The following is a 25412-nucleotide window of genomic DNA, read 5'->3' as shown; positions in this document are numbered from 1 at the left end:
AGGTGGCAAGGCTTCTGGTTAATAGGTACAGCAGGGTCAAAATGTAGTTTTACATCTTCGAAAGATTCCATTATGCTTTCCTACAGCAAGACCTCAGCATTACACAAGAGCAGGTTCTTCCTGCCGGCTCTGAAAGACATTTTACCTGCTGCAAACATGAAAACCATTCACAATAAACAGAACTATAAATGAGTTCTGCAGACTTTGGATTAGGTACAAAATGCTGCAGTTTTCAATGGTTATCCGTACACTTAAACACAGACGGCAAAGAGTTCTCTTCAGCTTCACTGAGAAACTCTTATCTATAAAAAGCTCCAAAAATCTCCATTATTGCTCAGAAAGTGCCAGTATGGACTAATAAAACAAGTGTGGTTTTTTCTTTCATACCTTGGCTGTAATCGCTGTAGTGACTGTCAGTATGCAAACCTATTTTCCCCGTGGAGTTTGGAGAGTAAGAGTTAAGAGAGCTCAAATCCTGTATTATTTTGGGCAGCTGTAAAGGAAAGTATTTTGCATTTGGTCAAGTGAAATTATCTGAGCATGTATTGAAACTGAAAGAGTTCATGAAAACAAAGTGATCTATCTTGAAACTATCATAGTTGTTCACAAGCTTTAATATTTCCCTTAATTTGATCAAGGAGGGAGGGAAATTATTATTAAACAAATGTATTAAAAAATTAGTTTACTGTAGTTCCAGGGTTTTTTAGGAAATTGATTATTGTACATTTTCAATGAACCTGAAACAATTCACTTCTAGAGAGTACATCAAAGCCTTGTTTAGTTCATGTCGTGATTTGAATATAAGGGGTGCAGGATTTCCTATCAAGTTTCAGTGGAACAGCCATTGAGTTTATGCAAACTGTCAAGGGTTATTAGGCTTTCTGGTTTTCATAGTATTGGAAGCTGAGTTGTTGAAGCCTAAAGCTAAAGGGAACTTATGCATGTAGCTTGACAGACAATGGTCAAAAATAATGCAAAAAGAGAGTAAATGAAAGAGATTACATAATACCCAGAATGTCATACATTACAATCTTTGAGAGGAGATGAGGTGAGTTGAATGATGTATTGCTTTGATTTCTACATGTAAAATGAAACATGTATTTACATACTGCTTTTCCTGAGACTTAAACATATGGGCATTTTCAGTAGAGTTAGAGGCCAAGAATGTTGTCTAGAGCCACAGTATGAGTGTGCCGCATTCAGCACTACAAAACATAATGCTTTTGCTTCCAGCACAGAGTGAGCCTGGAGATTTACTTGTTCCAATTTTACCACAGCTGAAGTTTTCTTTTGATTCTTGTAATAAGAAACATGGGAATGATGTTTATCTTCTGAACAAGACAGGACAAATGACAAGAAAGAACATCCATTCTGTCGGGTGGTGGCTATGGAAATGCTATCCTACCTGAAATACCACTAATCTATGTTTTATGGCTCAGTGTTCAATTTATCCCTGTCCCAGGCAGAGAGTCAGTTTCATTCTTTCTACCAGAGGCTGACAAGATGATTCGCATTTCTTATGCTTTTACTTTATCACTTCTACAAACAGGCAGCGAATTTCAGCAGCTGGTATGGCTGTTACAGTCCTTCTATTATTCACATTAAAAAGAAAGGAGAGAAGGGAGGAGGGAATGTCTGAGGAAAAAAAGAAAAAGAAAAATAACTTTGAAGCCATAGAGGAAATAATTATACATTTCTGAGTACAGCAATTTAAATGTATCATAAACAGGGTCAAATAACACTATATTTAAAAAAAATAAATCCAAATAAGATGTGCACTTCTTGTTCTGTAATTTTATGGTTTAATCCATCTGGCTTTTTCTGGGAAGTACCCCATAAGCGATGGTTATTACTAGTGACAGCTGTCATTTTGTTGGTAGTTCTTCCCAAATCGCTCAAGGCGATCAGATAAACAAGCTTGCTTGCCTACTCTTACCAGTTATTACTTGTTCTGTTGTGTGTTTTTCTTTTTGTCAGAACTCCCATCTCTGACCAACACACTCAAGTATTAGATTAGGAAATTCAGACACAGTTTGTGAAATCTTTAGAGACAATGGAGTATTGACTCATTCATATTTTCTACTTTCAAATATATGCATTAATGAGATGTAAATTCTCTTAAATATCATCATTATTTTTATCCAGAAGCCCATGTAACAATTCTGTAGAAAGATCCCCCTGACAAATAGGGAATGGCTACAGACCATTTATCTACCATTTATCTACTTTATCTACCTAATCTGCCTACAGCACAGGAAAAGTGGTGATACTTAACATTTCTTTCATCTGTTACTTTGAAAAATAAGAAGTAGTAGTTAATTATTTTAATAGCAATTCCCCTTTGCCAGGTTCATTAGATTATGCTATCCCTCCATAAAGAAAAAAAAAAAAAAAAGTATCAGTCTGGTAGAAAAATGCATTGCCTTTACCAAATGACTCATTTATATTTCATTGTTTTAAGAGGTTTCCTCTGTACCTATTTAATATATAATGTATATATCTAGAGCATTATTGAAATAGAAAACTTGAAAAATGTTGACTGCAAACTTTTAGTTTCAGATAAACTGCTTTAATCAGAAAGGAATTAACAGCTCACTCTTAGCACAAGCTGATCAGATTTTTACAAATCATGAGTAATTGCATAAAAGCTAACATCTGTTAACAAAAAGCAAGTATTTGGAAATGCTTGAAAACAAGATTGTAGCAGTGGATTCACTTGTGTTCTTGCAAGTGAGTCTTCCTATTCAAATCAACGGTATAATGCACAAGTTCTCTGATGTGAATCAGAATAGAATTTGCATTGTGTTATATAGAACAGAGAATGTGCGTGTGTATTTCTTCCATGCTTCTAATGCTTGACAGCAGAAAACTTAACTGACTACATCTTGGTTGTTTCTTTACACTTTAGCTTGTTCAGAGACCAGCCTGCTTCAAACTTACTGTTTGCACAGAGGATGGATACATCTGACAAAGTAAGTGTAGCTATAGCAGCTCACAAGGTATTGACTCAGAATAGTCTCATGTAGTAATTGATATGAAAACTAAACATTAGACTTGTAAGCATCAGTGAAGTATGCAGAAGCCATCAAAATTAACTGTTCTTGAGTGTATGCTGTTGAAAAGCTAAATCTCTTCGGGGAAGGATTTGTGCAAGTGCGGTATTCTTCAGGGAACCATACAAATCTGCATTGCAATAGCCTCTTTCCTGAGGTTTCCTTAGGGATCAGAAAGAGTTTATACAAAAGTTGTGTTTCTTGTAGCTGTACTGCCTATACCAGCTGCACAAAATTCCTTCTTGAATGACTACATTCCAAAGAAGTAATTGCAGAAAATTCTCAGATTCGTATTTTCATTTCCTTTAGTAGTTCTGTAGAGACAACTTTTCTTTAATAAGTGACCAACCACTGCACATGTAACGACAGAAAATGATGTGAATGTGTCTGCATATTTATTCTTTACACTGAGGATGCATGCTGTATGCTACTTAGTTGCAAGAATGTATGTGATTTTTATGAAAAGTCCTAAGAAGAGCATCATCAGATTGATTTAATTTGTGCATGTGTTTGGTGGAATGCACAAAGGGAAACACTGGAAGCCTTCAGTACAAGCAAGAGCTTGTTCCGTGAGGAGGGACTGGATACCTAAGACTAGAGAGACCAGAGATTTAGTTTCTCCTATTATCTTTTCTAGGGTTGCTGCTTGGGTATGTGGTACCCTTACCAATATAGAAAAAATGTCTTTTCTTTCAAAGCAACAGCATGATAAAAGAAAGCAAAACCTGACCTCGTTTGTTGGCAGCACTGTCGAGATGGACTGCAGCTCTGACCTATTTCTCCAGCAGTACAATTATTTGCTGTAATGGTACCACTTTACTTTTCAAATCCGGGATTACAGTACTGGGAGATTTAGAGAAGTTACTCTCCCTCTAGTTGCAGTCCTTGTTACTCTGGGGGCAAGCTAGTGTGAAGAGTGAATGGATGGAAGGAGTAAAGACAAAGCACATGATCAGGTCATTTTAATGTCTTTATAATTTTCATGTGAATGCATTTTTTTAATTTATACGTATGTGTACACACATACCATTTTGTTTATTTATATACTCATTATCTCTATATACAAATGTGTATGTATATATAGAGAGAGACAATATACTTGTATATACATGTGTAGCAACACAAAATGTACTAAACTGAGTTCATGTGGTGAGGGATTTGGGTTTTGTTCCTTTGTTTGGCAGATATGAGATATGATCAGCCTCTACACAACATGGGAGCTGTAAGAAATCAAGTTCGTACATATTCAGGACTCAACCCCTCTGTGACGGGAGTTGACACAGCTGCCTTAAAGTCAGTTTAATACCTGTTTAAACCAACAGAAGGAAACTGAATTACATTAGGAACTGGTGTTTATAATCTGATATTTATCTCTTCTTTTGTTTTAATAGCAGTGTATCCAATCTTGCAAAACAAACTTGTTTTCTCTGAGTTTTCCTATCTCTCTGTATCACCAAAATGAATAGAAAATGTTCTTATCAAGTCAATTTTCCTTAGTAAGTTTTCAGTCTTCAGAACATATTCATCTTCTTTGTTTTTTCACTTGGGGTACTGTTCACAGTGTTCACAGCAACACTGAGCTGGTAACAAACATTGAGTACTGCCAAGCCCAGTCATGCAGAAATCGTGAATTAGGATCTCAAAAGCATATGATTAGCTTGAAAACCATGTTTTCAGGAAAAAAATGAAAAAAGAAGTCTTTTCATTTAGCCTCTGCTTTTTAGTACATTTTTAAGCTTTGTCCCAACTCAGAAACGCTGATAGAATACTTAACACAACCATTCTTATACAATCATACACAAACTGTTATAAACTTAACTGTCCAGTCTCACCAATATAATGCATAATTCAGTCAGGCAATTAATTTTGCAAAGGTTAGACTTATTTTATGTGATCTTCTTATTTTTGTCTGCTTTCAGTTTAATGGAAAAGTATTCCCTTCTTTAGACACAGATCTACTCAGTGCAGGGTGATCAAATAAAATGGTTGTTCAGTGCTTGTTTTTGCCCCGTTGCCTTTCATCCCTGTCAGGATGATGCTAGGAGCACCATCCACGGAATACATGAGTTTTAAAGAGAGAAAGCCTTTCAAGGGTTGCAGAAGGCTGAGTTCAAGCAATGATAAGAAAGCAAACTATAACTTGAGTTCCTCTTAGTGAGGGGCCTCATTTGTTTTTTGATTCCAATCTGAAGTCATTAAGTTTTGCTGCAAGGGGAATGGTACTCAATGCAGTTTTGAGGAAGACATTTATGGTTCCATCCCTGGAGGGCTGACATGCAGGCTAAGCATCTGCTGGCATCAGCTAAATATGCAGGGGAGAATAAAAGTATTTGGAGGAGCATTAGGATGAGTTTTGGCCGAGGCAGCTAAGAAAGATGAAATATTGCTGCTGTTATTTAAATTACTTAAAGAAATTTAAATCGTCTCCTGTCCTTTTCCATCAAGGTGGCAAAGAAGAGATTCAGATTCTGCTAATGGAAAATTTTGGAACAGAAGTGAATGGGAAATATTGCCATAGTTTGCTCAAAAATGAGACAGAACATTTTCATTATTCCTCTGGGACTTTTATTCAGACCATGCAAAAGGTAGGTGTATTTAAAGTGACAATATAGTTTTCTTATAAAAGTAAGAAAGTACTCTAAAATCTCCAACACTAAGTTTAATAATAAAACAAACATTTTCCTTGTTCTCTGAACAAAACAACTGAGAAAATACATCAGAAGAGGTAAATAAATAAAGAAAAATATATTCAGTGTTGGCTCTCACCTCTCCAGGGAATTTCAATTACTCTTTGAATCTTGCGGATCTTAGCATATAATACTGTGCATTTATTAGATAGGAGCTTTCTATCATTTTCTTCTCTTGTGTACAAACAGCCTTTTTGTGGTAGCAAGTAATACACATTAGGATAACAAACAGTAATAAATATGTAAATGATTATATACAGTGGAAGACATCATAATCAATTACTTTTTTCCCCAATAAAATAGTTACTTTCAAAGTCAAGACTACTTTTAAATGTCCAATATTTAGTAGTTATTCGATATGTATTCAAGGAAAAGTCCTAATAATGTCATTAGAGATGTTGATAGAGACAAGATTGCAAAGTTTATCCTAAGGGTTTTATGATGGATAACAGTTTCAATGAGAAGAAATACACATTTAACCCCATCATCCAGTTAGACCAAATTGGAGGCCTCATCAGACACACTCGGAATAAAACAGACCGTAGTGTCAGCCACCCTACAGACTCTGAGTCCAGCTGAATACACTGTATTTCACACAGTGTACTCCTTGCATGAATTCACAGAGGAAGACACAAATACCAAATCAGAGGTTGAAGTGAAGGTTATTGTAACATCTTTCCGAGTTCCAGTCCCTCAGAATTGTCACCCATTTCCAAATTATACAGGGCTTCTTCTGAGCTAAATTTCATCCTCAAATCTATCGTTTCATGTCTGCAATAGACGGTATTTTTCAAGCGTGTTATCCTTGGGATACCTTCTATCACCTGTAATGTATTAATTTAACAAAAACAGAAAGATGAAAATATATGTATCCGTTAATAGAAATGCAATATAAGTACTAAGTATCTATCAAATGATGCAATGTTTAAATAGTAGGTAATGTTTCTAGACCATACATAAAATTCTGCATTATGAAGTGTATTCCATGGATCTTTTTTCATCAGTTTACACCATCTTCCTAGAACAGAACAGTTTGCTACAAGAAAATCATAACAATAGTAATTCCTTGCTTAAAAATAATCTAAATGCATTTTTTACAATGTAGCTTAATTTATTTTTCATGCTTAAAAACTTAGAAGAACCTACCAATTTTATTTTGACATCACTGTCTTAAAGGCAAAAGCGGATTAACTTTATAAAACAGTAAACAGTTTGTCAATTTTGAATAGATTTCAGAGTATGAAATTTTAACCAAAATAGGGGGGAAAAAATGCTGTTAACTATAGAACTGGTCAGGTTTTAATTGTCAAATACTGACTAAAACCAAATATGTTTAAAAACTGAAGCATGTGTCCAGTCCTCCCCTTTTCTATTTTTTTTCCTGCTAGCTCAAATGGTAGATTTTAAAGGAGGGGAAATAAAATTGTGTTCACCATCTGTTATCTGACATTTGGAAAAAAAAAAAAAATCATTGTTTGACCAGTAATGAGATGGTTAGCAGCATTTGCGTCCCTAATTTGCAAAGCTGGTACATTTTTAAAGGCATAGTAGATAATGCCCTATATAGAAATGGCCACATCACCCAAAATACAGAACATCATCCAAGCATTAAAATACAAAACAGATGGAGGAAACATTTCAAGGGAATATATGGGGGGGGGGGGGGGGGGGGGGGGGGGGGGGGGGGGGAGTGTTGTGAAATATAAGGAAAGAAAACTCTGCCAAGCTCAACAGGACTATAGAAAGCATTAATAACCCAAGGATTATCTTTTTCAAAACTAAATAAAAGATGCAGCTATGAAGAAGGATGTTCTCCTAACACAAGTATCTAAACAGGAAATAGCATTTACCAACATGGGATTATCCCTGGGAGATGAAATTTGAAAGGATTTCCCATCCTAGTTGCATCAACTTGCTAAGGATCCCGTTAAGAAAAAATACCCTGCAGCTGGCTTGACAATTTCACAGAGTAACTAAAATGAAAAAATAAACACATACTTACAAAAAAAACAGATGTTCTATATTACGGGAGACTTCATATTAATGAATCATATGCATTATATAGGAAAAGGTTAAAAAATAAAAATAAAAGGCCAAGAGAGAGATCACAAGCGGGCTAGGCATTGTGAAAACCTCGGGTATTAAACAGCTCCTGCCTCAAAGAGTTTAAGCTGTAAATAGAAATTAGGTGGGGAAGGTGGCAGAGTGCCAAGTCGAGAACCGTGTTGTAGCAGTAAAATCAATGGGCAGTCCTGATTACTTCCTTTGCTGCAAGGTGGTTTACCTGGGAGGGGGTTATGCAGCGAAACAGAACAAAATGAGAAAGTCTGAACAGCCTGGGATCGCCACAGAGGAATGATGGTATGCGTGGAGTAGGAGTGATGAGAAGGGACTGCGGGAGCTGCAGAGCAAGGCTGAAGGAAGCTGATCTCCCCAAGGTGGAGAGAGTTCAGTCAGGGCTACACAAGTGCACTCAGCGTCCCCAAGTCCTGGCTTTTCCAAGCGCGTGGCTGCTCCAGGGGCTGGGCCCTCTGACCGGCCGCACTCACAGTCAGGTTTTTACAGAGGCTGCGTGATGATGAAGAAGGAAGATGCTATCTGGGTCCTACGTGGTGTGAATGGTGTGTTAATCAGATGATGTTTAGAGGGTTTTGCAGTGCTATGATATATCAGAAAACGATGGCTGGATGGACAGGTAAATGGATGGATAGATGCGTATACGTATTCTTTTTTAGCAGAAATAGAAGCGGTAATCTTGTTGTCTGTGACTTCAACAAATGTAAACAACATTTGGATAGGAAATCTTTGAATAATTTCTGTTGATGTTTCTGCTTCATTTGCTGTTTTTAAGAGCTTAACGATATGCCTCAAAGTAGTTGATTTAGAGTCCGAGTACATACTCTGAAGATAACACTTTGAAGTCTGTGAAGCTTGCTTCTAAGTCCATACTTTCCACATACCTAAGCCACATGTGAATGCACCTTGGTGTCTTTCTCTTATGTGCTGTGGGTGTGCAAACATACCCTCTTTACTGGATCAGTAGTTCACTAATTGTCAGCACCTTATAAATAGGCTTTCACAATAAAGACACTTTTATATTACACAGACCACAACATTTTTTACACGTGTAAGAGTTAAATAGGCACCTGAACATAAGAAGTGACTGTCTTTCTGTTATTGAAAATGCGATAGTCTGTACAGTACATGAGCCCAAAAGGAATGTGGTTGTTCTTTAGACATTCAAAGCTGATAAAGTGGGAGGGAGAAAAAGAGAAAACTTCGCCCTCAAGGCTGTGTTAAGAAGGGAGCAGGATTCAGTGACTGACAGAAACGGCTGTACAAGGGGGGATCCCTTCTTCAAGACCATCACCTCATTCTCCACGTCTGATAGAATATTCTGTAAAGGGGGAGTCTTAGTTGTTTGGCTCTGGGCAGAGAAAATGTAGTGCATAAGCTGTGTAAATTTATAAATGGCTCAGAGAAGAGCTGTGCTTTGCTTAATCACTGTATTTTAACTCTCTTGCTCTGAAAGGATAATTTTCTACATTTTTTTCCTTTTTTTTTTTTTTCATTCGTTCTTGGCTGTGGCTGTCCTCTTTCCTTCCTCACTACAGATTTTATTTGCTTGCTCACGGGGGGAAAGGCAATAGGTAAGAAAAGCCTAATTGAGGCCAGATTAATGCAGTTCCACAGGGAGACTAAGGAAAAGATTTATTCTCTCCTTCCTTTCCACAGATGTCTTATTAGGGGCTCAGCCTTGCCTTACATATGCTCTTTTATTCATATACTTCCTTCTTGTCTTCTGGGAGAAGCCTATCTCATGTAATTTACAGACTTGGCTTCCTTGTTTGTATTTATGTTAATAGTAAAATGCATTGAACACTCCACATATTGGTCTTATTCTCAGATGAGAGTGAAGGGGGTTTATCTATGTTGAAAAATATGTCCATTTGGCTTGCCGCAACTAGGAGTTACTGTAAAGAAAATGTTGAAATTGGAGCCTCTGAGCTGGCAAAAAATGTAAAGGTTTGAAAGAGTGGGATCCAGTGGAGTTGCTGAAATAAAGTGTCAAGTTCAGAAGAAGCGGGCAGCCTTGTGATCCTGCTCTGTGATTTTCTTTCCTCTAGCTGTCTCTCACCTTGGGCTCGCAACTTCAGCTAATGCTGAAAAACATTAACAGGTGATGGAGGAAGGAAATAAATTTTTAAATAATTTTGATGAAAGGCTGTGAGAGGCGACATGGAGAATATATGAGTCCTATTTAATTTATACATGACTGACTCAGGCAAGAGGAAGGAGCTTGGGCCAAACACTGCGTGCATCACTTACTTGCTAACCTTGTACTTAAGACTCTGGTATAACAGAAGATCCTTTACAGTTCATTTGGGAAGGGACCAGCTTTAAAGGTCACCCCATGGCATCAATGTAAAATTTCCCATTGTCAGCAGGACAGACCCTTACATCAACCCTGAAAGGGAAAGAAGGATATATTATTTACAGAAGCAGCCTTACTTTCACGGAACTGAAAGTGGCAATATTTATATTGCTTTATCATCGCTTTCATTTCTTTCAAAGCCAGACCTCTTTTTAACCCGCAGTTTTCTTTTTCAGCCAAAGCTTGTGGTTTTGGGTGCATATAATAGAAGGTTTTTTATTAAGTTCTCAATTATCAGTCTCTTTATTCATTTTAATTCTTACATCTCCTTTTGCATAAAACTGGTTTGGGATTCTAAAACTGTCTCTTCAACACCAACTAAGACATACCATCTTTCAGTATTATAAATGGATTTTTGAGTTAGGGGGCTCTTCTATAATTTGTAGAAATTCCACGGCTATTTCAGTACTAGAGGTCTGAGGTTACCATTCAGTTTATAGGTGGGTACTTACTCCTGATCTTAGTGCTCAAGGATGTACTTGTAGCGGAAACTAGTGATGAATTCCTCTTTGTACTTCCATTTCTAGAGCTTTGGTCAAGACAGTAAGCGTCTAGTTTGTCAGCTCCTCAGAAAGGGATTAGCTGCATTTTTTTCATAGTGTACTGAACTTCCCTTTTATCATCTTGATTCTTCATCCAACTACTGATAACCAGTTCACTTCAAAAAAACCAACCAAACAACAACAACAAATAACTTTACACCAGATGTGATACTAGCTAATCTGGGTGCATGTTAATCAACACAAAATTCTGATTGTTTTTTATTTTTCTGATGCTATTTTTCAGGCACTGTTAGCAATAGAGATTTGCCTCTTAGCTCCAGAAACAAAGCACTCCTAATATACCCCCATCAAGTCCTAGTTCAGTGGAGACTATTCATAGTCCTGCTGGTCTATTTTCTACTTTGGAATCTAAAATTAACCTCAGGTTATTGTAAGATGTGCTTAGCTCTCAGGCTGGCCTGGGGCTGCCCATATAAATCTGGTCCACCAGCTCAGCCTTCAGAGACACTTTGTGCACAGCCTAGAGCCCAGTCAAGACAACAGACTTGCCCTGTGCATTTTTTCATTCCCTTCAAAAACCCTATTAGTCAGTCAGTTTGCTATGTGCTGATTTTTTTTTTTTTTTGTAATTTGGTTGATTCCCTACATGAGTACATTGATCACATTAAATACCTTTTGAGGAAAGCAAATGAGATGGTAAATTGAGAGTCACGTCTGAACAATGATGTTCATTTTAAATACGGAAATTCTGCTGCTGCAAGGAATTAGCGATTGTTTTCAGCTCATGAGTAGTATTTGAAAACTATTTCCACTGATCCATATCCAAATATAAAGGTGGCATTTCTCCTCGCTGTCTTAGATCAGTGCACAGACTTTATCTTAGTCTTCCCTAAGCCATCCAACCTCTAAAACTTAATGGAGAGTCACAATCAGGTAGTTGGCAGGTCACAAATACCAGCTCGGGGGTGGGGGTTGTCATGACTGCGAGTAAGGAATTTTAGTGCTCAACAGATCACCAAGAGACGTTTTAACCTTAGCAATTATTTTTCTGAAGGTCAATGACATCACAAAAAAAGCCAGAAACTTATTTCTTTGGACAATTAGATGCAGAGATTGCTCTTGAGCTTGATATTTATAGGGTCCCAACCATCAAGGGGCTTACAGCTAGAGGTTATATGGGTCTCCAGAGCAATCCTGCCAAAAGTTCGGAAAAGTTCCAAAACAGCAATAATCCATGATTTCATTGTGCATGGCTAATTGTTTTTCCTGAAAGATACTCTCACATGTTTGGCAGTTAGCTTTGTAACAAGAAGATAGCAAGGGCTGTAAATCCCCAAGCGGCTATTATTGTGCAATCAAACTTCGTAACTCATATGTATCTCCCCTGGAAATACAGTAATATGCTGTTAAAATCAGAAAAAAAATAGGATTTGGGGCCATAGTATTTTATTACGAGCTGTACAGTGGAAACTTGAGACCCTATTTTTAAGAAATGATTAGTTAGAAAATATATCAGTCCAATACATATCAGTATATATAATGTACTCTTTCCAATTTCACTCAGTGAAGTGATCTGATAGTTCATGCCTAAATAAAAAAAAAAAAAAAAAAACCACGCCATACCACTTAGATTTTATTTATGTAATTATAAATAATATGTAGAATCTGATTTAACCATACTTGAAAAAGAGAAAATCAAATCCAAGCAGCTGTCAGGCCAGATTTGAGGACAACAGGGAAATGGAAAGCTATTTTCTGACCAGAGACTAAAGACAAAGACTGAAAAAGAACGCAACTGCACTCTCAACGCAGCAGTGATGTTAAACAGCATTTAAGGACAAGCATAATGGAAATTAAAGGACAACAGAGGAACAGAACAAATGGCTCCAAGGTGAAAATGAATACATATAGGCTGGATATTAAGCAAAGGTTTCTAACCATTAATGTTGTATTGGCAGTAGAATTTCAATCTAATTAGCAAAGGAGGAAAGGTGAGGACTGGCCATATGATAAAAGGAGCCTTCTGGTCCTACGTTAAATTTCCATGTGTTGCATGCCTTGTTGAAATACAAGGCCTGTAGATATACTTACCTGCAGAAGAATCAGATAAAAAACTGGAAAGAATAGTAAGTAGCTCATAAATTTCTTGCAGAGATTTCCAGTTTGCTCAGATGTTGTCATCCGTGGTACAATTTCAGATTCAGTCCATTCTGTGTGTTTTTATGAACCTGATCAAAAAGAAACAAACTAGCTATTATTCAGTTAAGAAAGTGTCTTTCTAACTTAATGAAAAATGGGATAGTAAGCAAGTAGAGACTGTTGTTGATAGCAGGAAATAGAACCACTTTTACTCTGCATGGTATGTGCTCTCACCAGCCTGTTTCCCATTTGCTCTCTCAGAGACCATTAATTTGGAGGCATAACTAAGCTGGTTCATCTGTGCCTTTTAGATGGCAAGCCATCTTTTTGTTTTAGTCCACTATATATTATCATAATCAATTTATTTATGCTTTTTCAGATTCAAATGTGTTAGAGATGACCAATTTTTTACTCGCCAAAAAAAGCGTTTTAAAAATTCTGTCAAGCCTACTTGGATGATTCTCTGCTGAGAAAGCTTTTCTGAATCTTTGCAATGAACATAAAACTCACAATCTGAAAATAGTCCTTTATGAAAATGTATAGTGGTCTCATAAACGTGTTTTTCTTTACAGCAATACCTACAGTATTTTTTCAATTATTTCAGATATTTATCATCAAAAAAGACTAAACCTTTTCCTGACTCATTGGGAAACAGAGCCCAGGGTTTTTTTACACTGTTCAGGTTTTATTTTTTAAACTAAAATTGTTGGCCAGAAGCTTAACATGCCAATCATGTTTTGGCTGTGGATCTGTTGCAGAGGTTATCTGTTTCCTACATGATTAACCTTGCAGGTTATATACCACAGGATTGCATATTAACTGGATTGTTTTTCTCTGATCCAGGATTTCCAACAGGAGCCCATTCATTCCCCGCAGCTATCTTTCTAAATGAGCTCTTTCAGTTTTAATGATGAGCAGGTAGTTTTCGAGCTATCAGCAGATAATGTCTCCGGAAGGCTTGGCTGGAAAGCCAGCAATTAATCACAGGCAGGACTCAACCCAGGTTCCCCTAAAAAGCTAGCTTCTCTGTGGCAAAGGCATTACCTGCTGGTAACGTTTAAATTCTCTGGTCACAGCTATTAAATCCAGAAGAGATCATTAGGTCCCTGTGCCTGACTCCCTCCGCAAAGCAGACCACTGCATGTCGCGCAGTTACCTCTGAACTAGGCCTCACAACTTCTAAATGCAGGAAACGTACCCTTGAGAAGGGCATTCAGTGTTGTCTTAGAAGCATCAAAAGGTAAACAGTCAGTTCTTGAGCAGGTTGATCGTTAGAAAAACTGGGCAGTACTGCTGCCTTGAATCTCCCTGGTTCTTGATATTCCATTCACTGTCTTATGTTAATCTATATATTCAATTTGATCTAAGATTTTAACAGACACGCACAGAGCTATAATGCCCATAACTTCAACTACAGCATTTGCTCGTAAATTATTTACGTAAGGCATATCCCTTCCTTCTATAGAAATATGAGATGGATAATTGGCATTGGAGCAGTTCAGTTATAAAATGTATTCATCCACCTTAGAAAAATCTGAAAGGTAAAGCAAACGTATTGGGAAATAATAGGGACTAATGTTCAACCCTACTTGTTAAGAAAACACACCGAGACAAAGCACCGAAGTCTTAATTGAGGCCCTCCCCTTCTTATTATTAGCATGTGTCTTTTTCACATCAGAAACTTGTGTTTCTGTGAGCTTCCAAAAATGTCTGTAATTGGTAAAGCCAGCACCATTACTGATACGTGGTATTTCTAATCTTTTTTTTTCTTTGAGAAAAAATGAGGAAACCTTGAAAATGACTGCAAGAAGAGCAGAGAACTGTGTAGAACTATTTTGCTTTAATCATCTAGAAAATGTTTTTTCCTTATATCAGAGGTTTCAGGGTCAAATAATATCTTATTATTTTTCAGCTGAGATTGAGAAGGTGAAAGCAGCAATACAACTGGAGTCCTCTTTCCACATTCTGGCAATCTTTACATCATGGATGAACTTATTCTTTTACAGATTGTGGGTGAGTTTTTTCACAAGCTATTGTTGTTTATACTTACAGAGATTTTAAATTATAAATGCAGATGAGAGGTGTACTTCAATGCTCAGGAAGCAGCCTTTCTAAACACTTTGGCAGGGCTGTTGAAATAAATACAAAGCTTTTATATTTCAGAGTCTCGTGGGGCATATTAATCCTTCACTTGCAGGTTTGTCAGATGAAAAGCTGCTTGAATAGTTTGATATTTTTTAATTGTCTCTGAAATACTATCAGTGCTGTACACATAGCAAATAAAGCCAGCTTCAAGGCACCAAAAAGCTTACATGGTACATCTTTCATTTGCAAGATACCGAGTTGAGCTGCTACTGCTCAGAGAAGTGCTGTTTGAAACTGAGGAACAGCCCATCGCTTGCAGTTTCCACGAACAAGCCCATTCATGATGACTGGCAAACAAGACCACTTGTTCTGGAAATAAGAAGCTTGTCTAGGAGGGTGTGCCAGACAATTAGGTGCACATATATGATGGCTACTACAGGATACGTAAATTAGTGTGTTTTACCAAACTGGCAGCTATAACACCGACTAAAGTTACCTGCATATCAAGAGGTTGGTAAACTATCTAATGAACTATTTGTGAGTGCTTTCAATGCTTTCCTTTAAAGAGACATCTTCTAAGATACAGTATAGCTCATGGTGAATGCGAAAATGTCACAGACTGATCCCTCTTCTTTCTTCCCATTCCCTCTTGGCGATTTATATGTGCAATATATAATGTGTACTGATATAAAAGTCAGCTGTGCATGTGGTTAGGGGGTGGCACGTGAATCGAGAAAGCAGCCAGGCTCTGTGCTCCCAGACCCGCCTGGCATTTCCTTCTGCCACTGAGAGAGACAAACCGCTGGGCTGGACGGAGCATTGGTGTGATGCCGCAGGGCTTTTCTGATGTTCTTATGCTAGTTTGATCCTACAAATCCTTACTTATAAAGCAATCTTATCTCATATAAATAGCTTTGAGCACTCAGGCAATATATGGTTCTTTATCTGAGCATCACAGACATGCTTTTGATAAAACAAAATGGGTCACAGTCATTTTTCTGTAAGTCTTTCATTTGACAGATCTACACTGAAGGTGAATCTGCTTCACGGGCTTTAACTGGGAAGCCTGCTTTTCTGAGCCAAGTGCTTTGCCAGGCATTTTTAAAGCATATCCTACCAAGGCATTCTACACAAAAATGACTCTTCTTGTTCAACAAAATGGGGGAAAATGGCAGCCTAATTTAATTATCTCTTGAAACTCAGACAGGAGTCAGAGTTGTTCAGATTGTTCCAGTTCTGAATGGCTGGCTGAGTTTTGAAAATCTATTATTCAAATCTTTGTTTTCACTTAGATTAGTTTCATCCCCCTCCCCTTAAATGAAATTCATCAAAAACATGGCAGTATCTTTTAGAGTATCTCAGCCAGGGTGGTATTTTCAGAAAGAAACCTTGACAGCAGTTTTCTTCCCAGTTCTGAAGTCAAGGAGACATAAATATGTACAGCATGCAAGAAGTCATGCACTGCAGCACTGTTTAGTTCTTTTCTGTAAGCGGTCAGGGAAGTAATTTCATGCCACAAGGAAGTTTTGCCTCCATTAGATACCAACAAACACCATTGCAGTAATGGCAATATCAGATTGTCAGATTGCCATTTGTACAGAATTCATTTTTAATACATTCGAGTTGTTGTACCTTCAGTCTGAAGGTACAAAAAGTGCTGTAGGTTTTAAATTCTTACCATTTTTTTCCACTTTCCCACCAGACATACAAAAGATCCGCAACTTGCTCCATGAAGAGTTAGCCATAAATGTGAATAGGCCACATATTCACCATCATTGTAGGTAAGTCACTTGGGAATCTCATGTATTCTGTAAGTGTATAAATATGTTGTGAATTTCACTGAAATAGATGTTCGATATGTGAACATATAAAATTAATACGTTGTCATGACAGCAAGAGAAATACAATAAAAATAGAGTATTTATTATTACACTTGTGCAGAACACTAAAGAGATGATGTAAGGCATTTTACATTTTCATGTTTCAGTTTTACATTTTATATTGCATATTAACTTTAAGTAGTTGACAGTAAGAGAGAGAGGAAAGCAATAATATATAGATTGGAGTAAGAAATAAAATGAAAGACCAAGGAAAAAACATTGTTAGCAATTTACAGTATATGGTTTAATATTCCCGTGAAAGAATCTGTGTGTGCATTGTGTTTTGACTAACTCACATGGGTGACAGGAGAATTCTCTTTTTTTTTTTTTCCTTCAGTGAGAATACATATAGGATAAGTAAAGAGGGACTAAAGGACTCCACTAACAAGAAACGCATAAACGAAAACCTGAATCAGTATTCACTCATGCCCATTAATTATGCACTCATTTTGTACTAGTGTAAGTAGATCCTTAATTTTTAAACAACTTGTGCATAGGAAGAAGGTACGGAAGAGACTGTTCTGTACCCATAGGCAGCATCTGATGGGGAGTGTGATACAATAGAAAGCTGGAGAGCGTGACTGAGAGACACAAAACCTCAAACAGTCTGAAATTCAGGAGCAGGGAAGATACCCAAGGAGAAGATAATACAAACCTCAGGAGAAGAAATAATTTTACAAGCATGTAATGAGCTAAATCTGCCCCATCTTTATATTAGATGGGGGCATCTGGTATAAGAGGAAATTTCTGTGATGTAGAGTGAAAGGTTGTCAAGGCATGGAAAAACCTCTTCATAAATTCAGTGCTTCCATGTTGGAATTCGGGAACTGAGGAATTTAAGATCAAACCAGCTCACATGCTGCAACTCTTAAAGTAGCTTTTTTTTTTTTTTTAAAATAGAAATCATTTTTGAACTCTCAGAATATCTTTTATACAAAACATTCTGGTTCAGATTCTGTGGTCTGAAGCTCAAGCAGCTTCTTAAGATCAAAAATCCAGCCTATTTTTTTCAAAGGAGTTCAGATTCCGCTCTATATGTGTCTGTGCTCAAGTGGATGCAGCATGACAAACGTCCGCCCAGAAATAGCTGACGCTATAAAGTAGCTGAAAAAGAAGACAATGAAAACAAACTTTATATTATGGGGCAGGATTCTGGTTGAACCACTGTAAAACATCCTCATCACTGGAGAATTAGGTACGTTCTGCCAGTTAATGTAAACATAAAATGTAATACCAAATTATAGATGCTATTACTAGGAAAAACACTTGAGAGAATTCCTGGCTTCAGACCACCTCAGTCTTAGCTCTGTCTTTGGTATCCTTCTGCATGAGATGTACATAAAATATATATACATATTAGGCTCGCATGCTTCAAGCCCCGATTAAAAGATCCTGGGGACATGAATGTTAGACCAGTGCTTAATGGCTAATCAATGCTCAAGGTTGCATTCGGTTTACAAACAAACCCAGCCTCCCCACTCCCAGTTGTTCTCCTGGCCTGTCACATAAAACAGTTGGGACTAAAACTCCTAAAGTACTAGTACTTCAACAGACAAATTGCACTGGTTCTGAAAATCTCCTGGGAATCCGGAAAGGTAAACAGCTTTTTAATACACAGCAGCCTGGCAGCTAATAAACAGTGCATTATTCTGCATCTCATAAATCTCCATGAAGTTCATTTATTCTCTTCAGAGAATGAATAACTAATATGAAGCCTCCTCTTGCCAGTTATTGTCATGCTACACAAAATGATTTAGATGTGGAAGCTGCTATTAATAGCATTGAATGAGCTACTAATTGGATGGTTATGTAACGGCATTGTTATAAAACCTAGTTTGGGTTTGACACCTTCTGTTTTCTAAAAACAACATTAAAAACCCAAACAAATCCATGGTTAGCAGTACATAACACAAAACAAAGACTAAATAATTACCAGTCTTTCAAAAATCAAATGGGATTAAAAAGGAAAAAAAAGGAAATCAATTCACTTATCTGAATTCTAGTAGAAATGAGCTGGAAGTGAATCACTCAACTGATCTGCTGTTCAAAGGGATACTTTAAAGTAACTTTCTGTAATACCTGCCCTGCAAATCCTGACAAAGAATTCAAAGTGGGCCTGTTTCTGTGACTTGTGAAATCTCAGGAAGTTTTTTCTGTTGAAAAATGGCCTTTGAATAAGATCTAGTAAGTACAGCATGTGATTTAAGGAGAAAGAACTACCAGAAAGTATCTCTGTGACACACACTGATAAAAATAATGTACTAGTATTAGGCATGGATCCGTACATTATTATTATTTTTTTTAATACTGATGTACCTATACAGTCTGACAGTTTTAAAGTAACTTATAAAAAAAGGGAGAGAGAAACAAATGGGGATGGCATTTTCTTCCCTGCTCATGGAGGGACAGAAAATTGCAGTCCATTAGGAGAGAAGCTTTTATCCAGGGTGGCACTTTGCAGTCCTTCTATTCTTGGTTGTTCTGAAGGCTGGAGCATCACTAATGCAATGTGCAGCACCAGGAACTTCTGATGATGAAACCCAACTACTGGCCTCTTGTGAGGATATTTTCCTTTTGATACATCAAACATGGCAGCATACCAGAGCCCATAAGAAGAATCTCTGCGAAGGCTCATAGTTGTATGTATATAATTATATTGAAAGAGATGAAAAATTCTGGTCAACCCTTCACAGCTCTAATGTTTTTTAGTTTAATTTTTGACCGTGAAATTACCTCTCAGCATGCGCTGTGGCAGCTATTGTTAGCTGATCACTGTTACCTACAACCTTTTGTTCCTGAGGTAAAGCAAGGCTGTCACGCCAGAACCGCTTCCTTAATGAATCAATCAGCTCAGGATTCTTGCACAAGCAATCAAATGAACATTTCACGTGTCTGTCTACATACACATGTCCTCATTTTTTTGCAGAGAAATGCAATGGGTTGCTTCCTATTGAGTCACCTCTTCAACTTCAGGAAGTTAAAAGAGCGGTAGTAGCAGTGCAGGAGGAAAGATGGGTGTAGTGGTGGCAACGTGACCTGCACGTAAAGGACTTTAGCCCCTGAAAGAGGCAGTGGGTACAGGAGCATACCTTATGCTGCAGGAGACCAGGCACAGCTGACATAGAGGTAGATATCTATGTACCATCAATCAGTTCACCTCTGTCATCTGCAGCCGTTCTACGACTGGTAGGATATTTTGGGTTGTGCTCTTTTTTATTGCTTTTTATCTGGCAAGCGAGGCTCTACTCAGCCATGCTGACTCCATGTTATTGTCAGCTCTGCGTCATTTTGCATTGCCTGGATGATGATATAAACCCTGATTTATCCAGAATATATGAGGAAGGGTTTACATATATAAAGGAAAACATTATTTCTATTCTTGCATTGTTAAAGCACACAGAGGAAGCAGCCAAAGGGCTTACAGAGATCCTATTTGATGCACAGTGTACCAGCACCACTGTAATTATGGCAAGCGTGCCTAAAAAGCTGTGATAACTTAGGAATCAGGAGCTGTTGAAAGGAACAAGACATTATAGAAACCAAACAGGAATTTGGGTGGTCCAGATGTCTTCCACATGTATCCTGTTAATTATCAAGAACTAGAATCTCTTATCCATTACGTGCATGTAAATACAGAGTATTAATTTCAGTAGAATATTTGAGTCACAGTGTGGCAAATAGTACCAGAATCTTCTCCTATAATCTTGTATCAGCTTGCTTTCTCACTCCTATGCATCAGATGAATTAAATTTCCTCTTAGATGCACTTTTTTCAGTGATAGTATAGTTTGTCTATGTTGTTACTGCTCTTTCATGATTTTGCTTGTGTGAGAAGGAAGAGGTATGTAGCAGTTCCTCAGAGCAGCAATGCTCATATTTCTGTTGTGGTAGTACCAAAGGGCTCAAACAGAATGCAAACTTTCTTTGTCACCCATTCACTATAGAACAGAGTTCGTCAGAGATACAAAATTAATTCACAATCCTATAACTTCTCAATTCTTGATAATCCTGAATTTATACTGGTATAAATTAATGCTTTAAAAATGCTTCAAAAACTTTAAAAATAATTTAAATACTGTGTAAATCTTTACATGCTATTTACATTTTAAATATCTTAAAATATTTGCACGTTACCTTTAAATGATGTTTAAAAAATTCCTACATCTGACATGCATTTTTTCCCTCTGAAATAGTGGTTTTCCACCATTTGCATTGCTTATCTTTCTCCAAGATTAATGCCACCTGCATTGAGCAATGATGATAGTACGTCTAGCTACAAACAGCTCTCTGTATATACAGCTGATCGATGTTTTTTCCTGGTGTATGACAAACCGAGCTCTCTCATTGGTAAGTGCATATAATTACTGCCTATCTGTCATCTATTGATGTCTATTGCCACTTCCTGCTTGGTTTACATACTTTATTTCATGTGCTGGACCATATTTTAAGCGATTCCTGGAATGTTATGCCAATGACCAAATTCATGTGAGAAAAGAGAATTGACAGCTAGAACCTTTGGAGGAGTAATTTTCACTGATAATTTTGGAGCCAGACTACTTGTTTGCATGGAGAAATAGGTTATGTGTTTGTGAGATCATTTTGATGATATTTTGGGAACCCGTTTTACAGAGTTAAAACAAACAAACAAACTAAAACCCACCCTGCTCCTAGGCCTTCTGGTATTGCCAGGAAAAGGAAGAAACACTTAGCAAGGTCGTGAATACAGAGCAACTAAGGCTGGAAGGGAAAAGCTTTCCAGGGTGATTAAGCTCTTTTCTCCTTTGTGGTGCTTGGGCTTGGAAGGAGGAACCACAGAGGAAAAATAAAGAGCTGAAAGAAAGAACATTTTCCAATGGAGAAATTGAGAAGCTACTTCTCTGTAGGATATCATCCAGGAAATACCATTTTTTGTTTTCCTTTAGTGATTTTTTTTAAATAAATGGAAAGACTTCCCTGCAATTCTGAATCAGAAAGGTTTGTCGGATAGAAGTCGGGATAGGGAAGCAGATAGCTACAGCTTTGTCAAAAGTAGCACAGGGTCAAGTAGCACTAGGAGCTGTGTTTAACACATTGAGAAGAAAAAAGAAGCAGACAAAAAAAAAAAAGACAGCTGATTAATTCTGGTGATCAATGCATAAAATCTGTATTTACAGACAAAATGACTAGTAAAGATATACGTAAAGCCTATGCAAAAATATTGCAGATGTCTAATCATTAGTTGGGGTATGAATCACTCTATATTTCATAATAATTGCTAGAAAAATATTTACTTGAGCCAAAGCTTAAATATCATTAAGGGGATGAATCTAATTCAGCAGGTTTCTATGCCCTCAATTGGCCGTCAGTTTTGCTTGAAATATATAAAATGATAGCAGCCCATACATCATTTTTCACAGTTCCAAGAGAAAAAACTGCTCCAAGTGTGAAAAGTTCCTGCTGGTTTGTGCAATATAGTTGGTGCTAATATACTGAAAGAGAGATAATGCTGTAACGCTGATAAAGACCCAGGCTAAGTTAAAGATCCTTCCTGTAAAACAGTATTTTCCAAAGCTGTTTGCAACAACTTTGTGTGCTGGAATCTCTGAAACAAGGGATGTCGATCCCAGCCAGACCCAGTGAGCTCTAGACTCAGCTTCTCAGATCGCGCTCTGCATGTGTGCGCCCTCAAAGAGTGGCTGTAGGAGCTAATTATTTATTATTTGTTCTTTCCAAGTGGGCATCCAATAAAGCTGCCTATTAATCCTAATTGTGATGGAGGCTTATGTATGCCATTCCCTTCCGTCTGACAGGAGCGATGCGAAGGTCACAGCTTGTTTTGTTCCAGTCGGTGAAGGGCCATTACATAAGAGTTGCTTCAGTCACTGTCAGCACAGACTATATTTGGACGACTGTAACCCAAAGGCCTGTCTTCCTTCACTCGCTCTGTAAGCCATCCAGTTGCTCATCCGTGCTTATTCTGAATAATGATGATGAGCAGAATAATTACTGAAATTGCTGGGTTTGCCCCGTGCCTGAAAATGCACTCATTTGGTCAAATGTCTCGCTGTGAAATTCCTCTCTCCCATGCAAGCAAGGAAACGCTGCAGGCTGGGCTGCTGGACGCACTTGCCCTCGAGTGTCCCAAATGGGAGCAATATGCAGCCTCTTGGCACACTAGGGCAAACGTGTGGCTGGAGAGAATGCAGGCAGCTAAGTTAAAGGACTGATGGGATCATCTTTAATTTGCTCTGTAAACAGAGAACAATAAAGGTCGTTACAGTAGCCTTTTGTGCCATATAAACAGCGAGAACAAATATCATGTTACATACAGCTGATACGTAGTGGTCGCATTCCCAGCTGCGCCCTTATCAAGATGGCTACGACAATAGATGTTCTGTGGAGCTGGAGATAACACAGTAAGGAAATGTTGGGAAATGCTGGCACTCTTGCAAATGATTATAACAAAACCAAAAGGAAAGAAGAAAGAGTTTCTTGTACTACTGATTTACATTTTGCAAAGTAACTCTACTTGGAAAGGAAACCCAAACTTCCCTTATTCAAATAGTTTTGTTCCAGTGAACTGCCACAGACAATTTGCACTTAATTCAAGGAATCACTTTTACTTGATATTTTCTGGCCATTAAATAAGTGTATATTTGTTGCTCTGAGTATTCTTAAGCATGCTGAGTGCAATGTGCAAAGACATAAGAAATAGCATTCTGACAAAGTTAAATTGGTCTGATGGCTAGCTGTTTGGAACTTGTATGTACCATTATTCTTATTCATTTTTCTCTTACTGTTAGCACTCCCTGCTGTCTAGGTCACTAAACCAGTTACTCCATTCCTTCTCCACTTATATTTAACCCCCCCACAAGACTTTGAACTGTGTTCTTCTCAAAAGTCAGCCTTTCCAGTCAACGTTGTCTCAACACTAGCCTATGCACTGGTTGTTTCAAGATGCCCCGCTATTCTGACCAAATCTTTTCTCCCCTCTTCCATTCAGTCTGTCCAAACTATTGCCATCAAAATATTTTCCATTTCTCACCTCTCTGAGAATGTTGTCCTGCTTCTAAAATCTCAACATTGACCTATTTTCACCCTAAAATTCAAACATGTTTCTTTTCTCAGCTCTGAATGACTTCATTGCTACTTGGATCTGACCTCATTTCCTCTTGGAAAGCCATTTAGTCTCTGATGTTGGGAGTGTCTGTGGTGGGGAGCAGGGGCTGTTATAATTAATTTCCTTCTTTAACTTTCTTCATTAACAGGGTGCTCTGAATCTAAACGTACTGTAGATGAAATTACTTTCAGCCACCTCCCTCATTTGTTTTGAAAGTGCCTGGAAGTATTTACAGAACAATCACCAAAAAGCATTCAGAGTGAAGATTCAGCACTACTTAAATGACTGCACACAATTTCTACCAAATGAAATGTCTTGAACTATATTCTACGTCCTTGAACCTCTGTTCCTGGTTAGCCCAGCCTAAGGGTTGCCCTCCGTTGTGATAACTGGCAGTAATACCAACGGGCATTTATTTGGGTGACTTAGGAATAACTGAAGAGCATCATCTTCTTACCATTCCTTTTCACTCTCCTCCCATTCAACATCTTGTGGAGCTGCAGCATCTTGTGGATCAACAGAGTGCAATTAATTCATAATCTTGGAGATACTGAGGTTGTCACAGTCTGCTTTTCCAGATGCATATATTTCTTTTGAACTTATATGACAAGATAACATGAAAATAAGACCTCTTACCACACCAGAAAAAAAAATGCATGTATTTCTCAGAGTCTATTACCATTGAACCAAAAGTAAGAAGCCCCTGGGAACTCTGGAGGCAGATACATTTACCCTTAGTCCTGCCAACAACTGATCACACAGGCCTCAAGGCTGATGCTAAAATTTCCAGAAACATTTGGAAAGCAAACACAGAAATCAAACAAACTGAACCCTCGAAGAGCAGTAACAGGAAGCTACAGAAGCACATCTAAGCCAGCACTCACTTGTCAGCATGGCTTTTCTGCTCCCTTTCAAGCTTCCACTGGATGTGCTGCGTTCTCTAGCACAGCACGTCCAAAATTGCTGGGCATTTTGTTCACACTTCGGAGGCCTGAAGCCTCCTGCAACTCTGCAAGGTAGATTGCAATGACCCTGCAGCAGTGTCTCACTGAAATGATTGATCTACTAGTCTTGGTCATCTCTGTATTCCCCAAAGTGGTTTAATTATTTGTACACGTGAAATGGGCATTGTCAGCAGAAGCTTTATACAGACAATCTAGAGTCTTATACAGGCAGGATTTCATGAGCCATTTTCCAAAAATAAGTGTAGGGAGGTTACACGCTCTGACCAGATGCGTTTTGTTGTTTCTTGTTCTTTACCTTTCCTTGGAGGTGCTTAGTCAACCTGATGGATCTCCCTGACATCTTCCCAGAGCTGGCTCTTCTACACGGTAGACCTCTTTACCACTCCTTCTCAAAGAGGAGTGGGGAGAAATTTAATAAGGTCCGGGTTTATCTTTGTTTCAGGGAAATTTGTAGCAGATACTTCTGTATTTGTCACATGTATGTTTCAGACCAGAGCATTTTTTTGCTAATGTTGGAAGCTCTCAACAAAGTCTGAAAGTTATTATATATAAACTATATGTTAGCCA

The 25412-nt window shown here is 37.8% G+C and overlaps 1 protein-coding gene and 1 long non-coding RNA gene across 4 annotated transcripts in view; one reads left to right on the top strand and one right to left on the bottom strand.

Moving 5' to 3' along the window:
• The first annotated feature begins 5498 nt into the window (after positions 1-5498).
• Positions 5499-25412, top strand: part of CAMK2D (calcium/calmodulin dependent protein kinase II delta) — a 255729-nt gene continuing 235815 nt past the window's right edge. For all 3 annotated transcript variants that reach the window (XM_066996892.1, XM_066996905.1, XM_066996904.1), the window contains exons 1-4: positions 5499-5638; positions 14730-14830; positions 16605-16683; positions 21013-21128. In XM_066996892.1, coding sequence (XP_066852993.1) covers positions 14800-14830; positions 16605-16683; positions 21013-21128 — 226 coding nt within the window. In that variant the 5' untranslated portion in view covers positions 5499-5638; positions 14730-14799. The remainder of the gene's footprint in view (positions 5639-14729; positions 14831-16604; positions 16684-21012; positions 21129-25412) is intronic.
• On the bottom strand, positions 6425-14982 carry LOC125183098 (uncharacterized). Its single transcript, XR_007164277.2, has 4 exons — positions 14868-14982; positions 12770-12906; positions 10070-10208; positions 6425-6564 (listed from the first exon to the last, which is right to left on the bottom strand). It is a non-coding gene; the product is annotated as an uncharacterized lncRNA (long non-coding RNA).

The sequence above is a fragment of the Anser cygnoides genome, chromosome 4 (genome assembly GCF_040182565.1).
Source record: "Anser cygnoides isolate HZ-2024a breed goose chromosome 4, Taihu_goose_T2T_genome, whole genome shotgun sequence".
NCBI lineage: Eukaryota > Metazoa > Chordata > Aves > Anseriformes > Anatidae > Anser > Anser cygnoides.
Note: the sequence above shows the minus strand (reverse complement) of the source record. Positions and strands in the feature narration are given on the sequence as shown.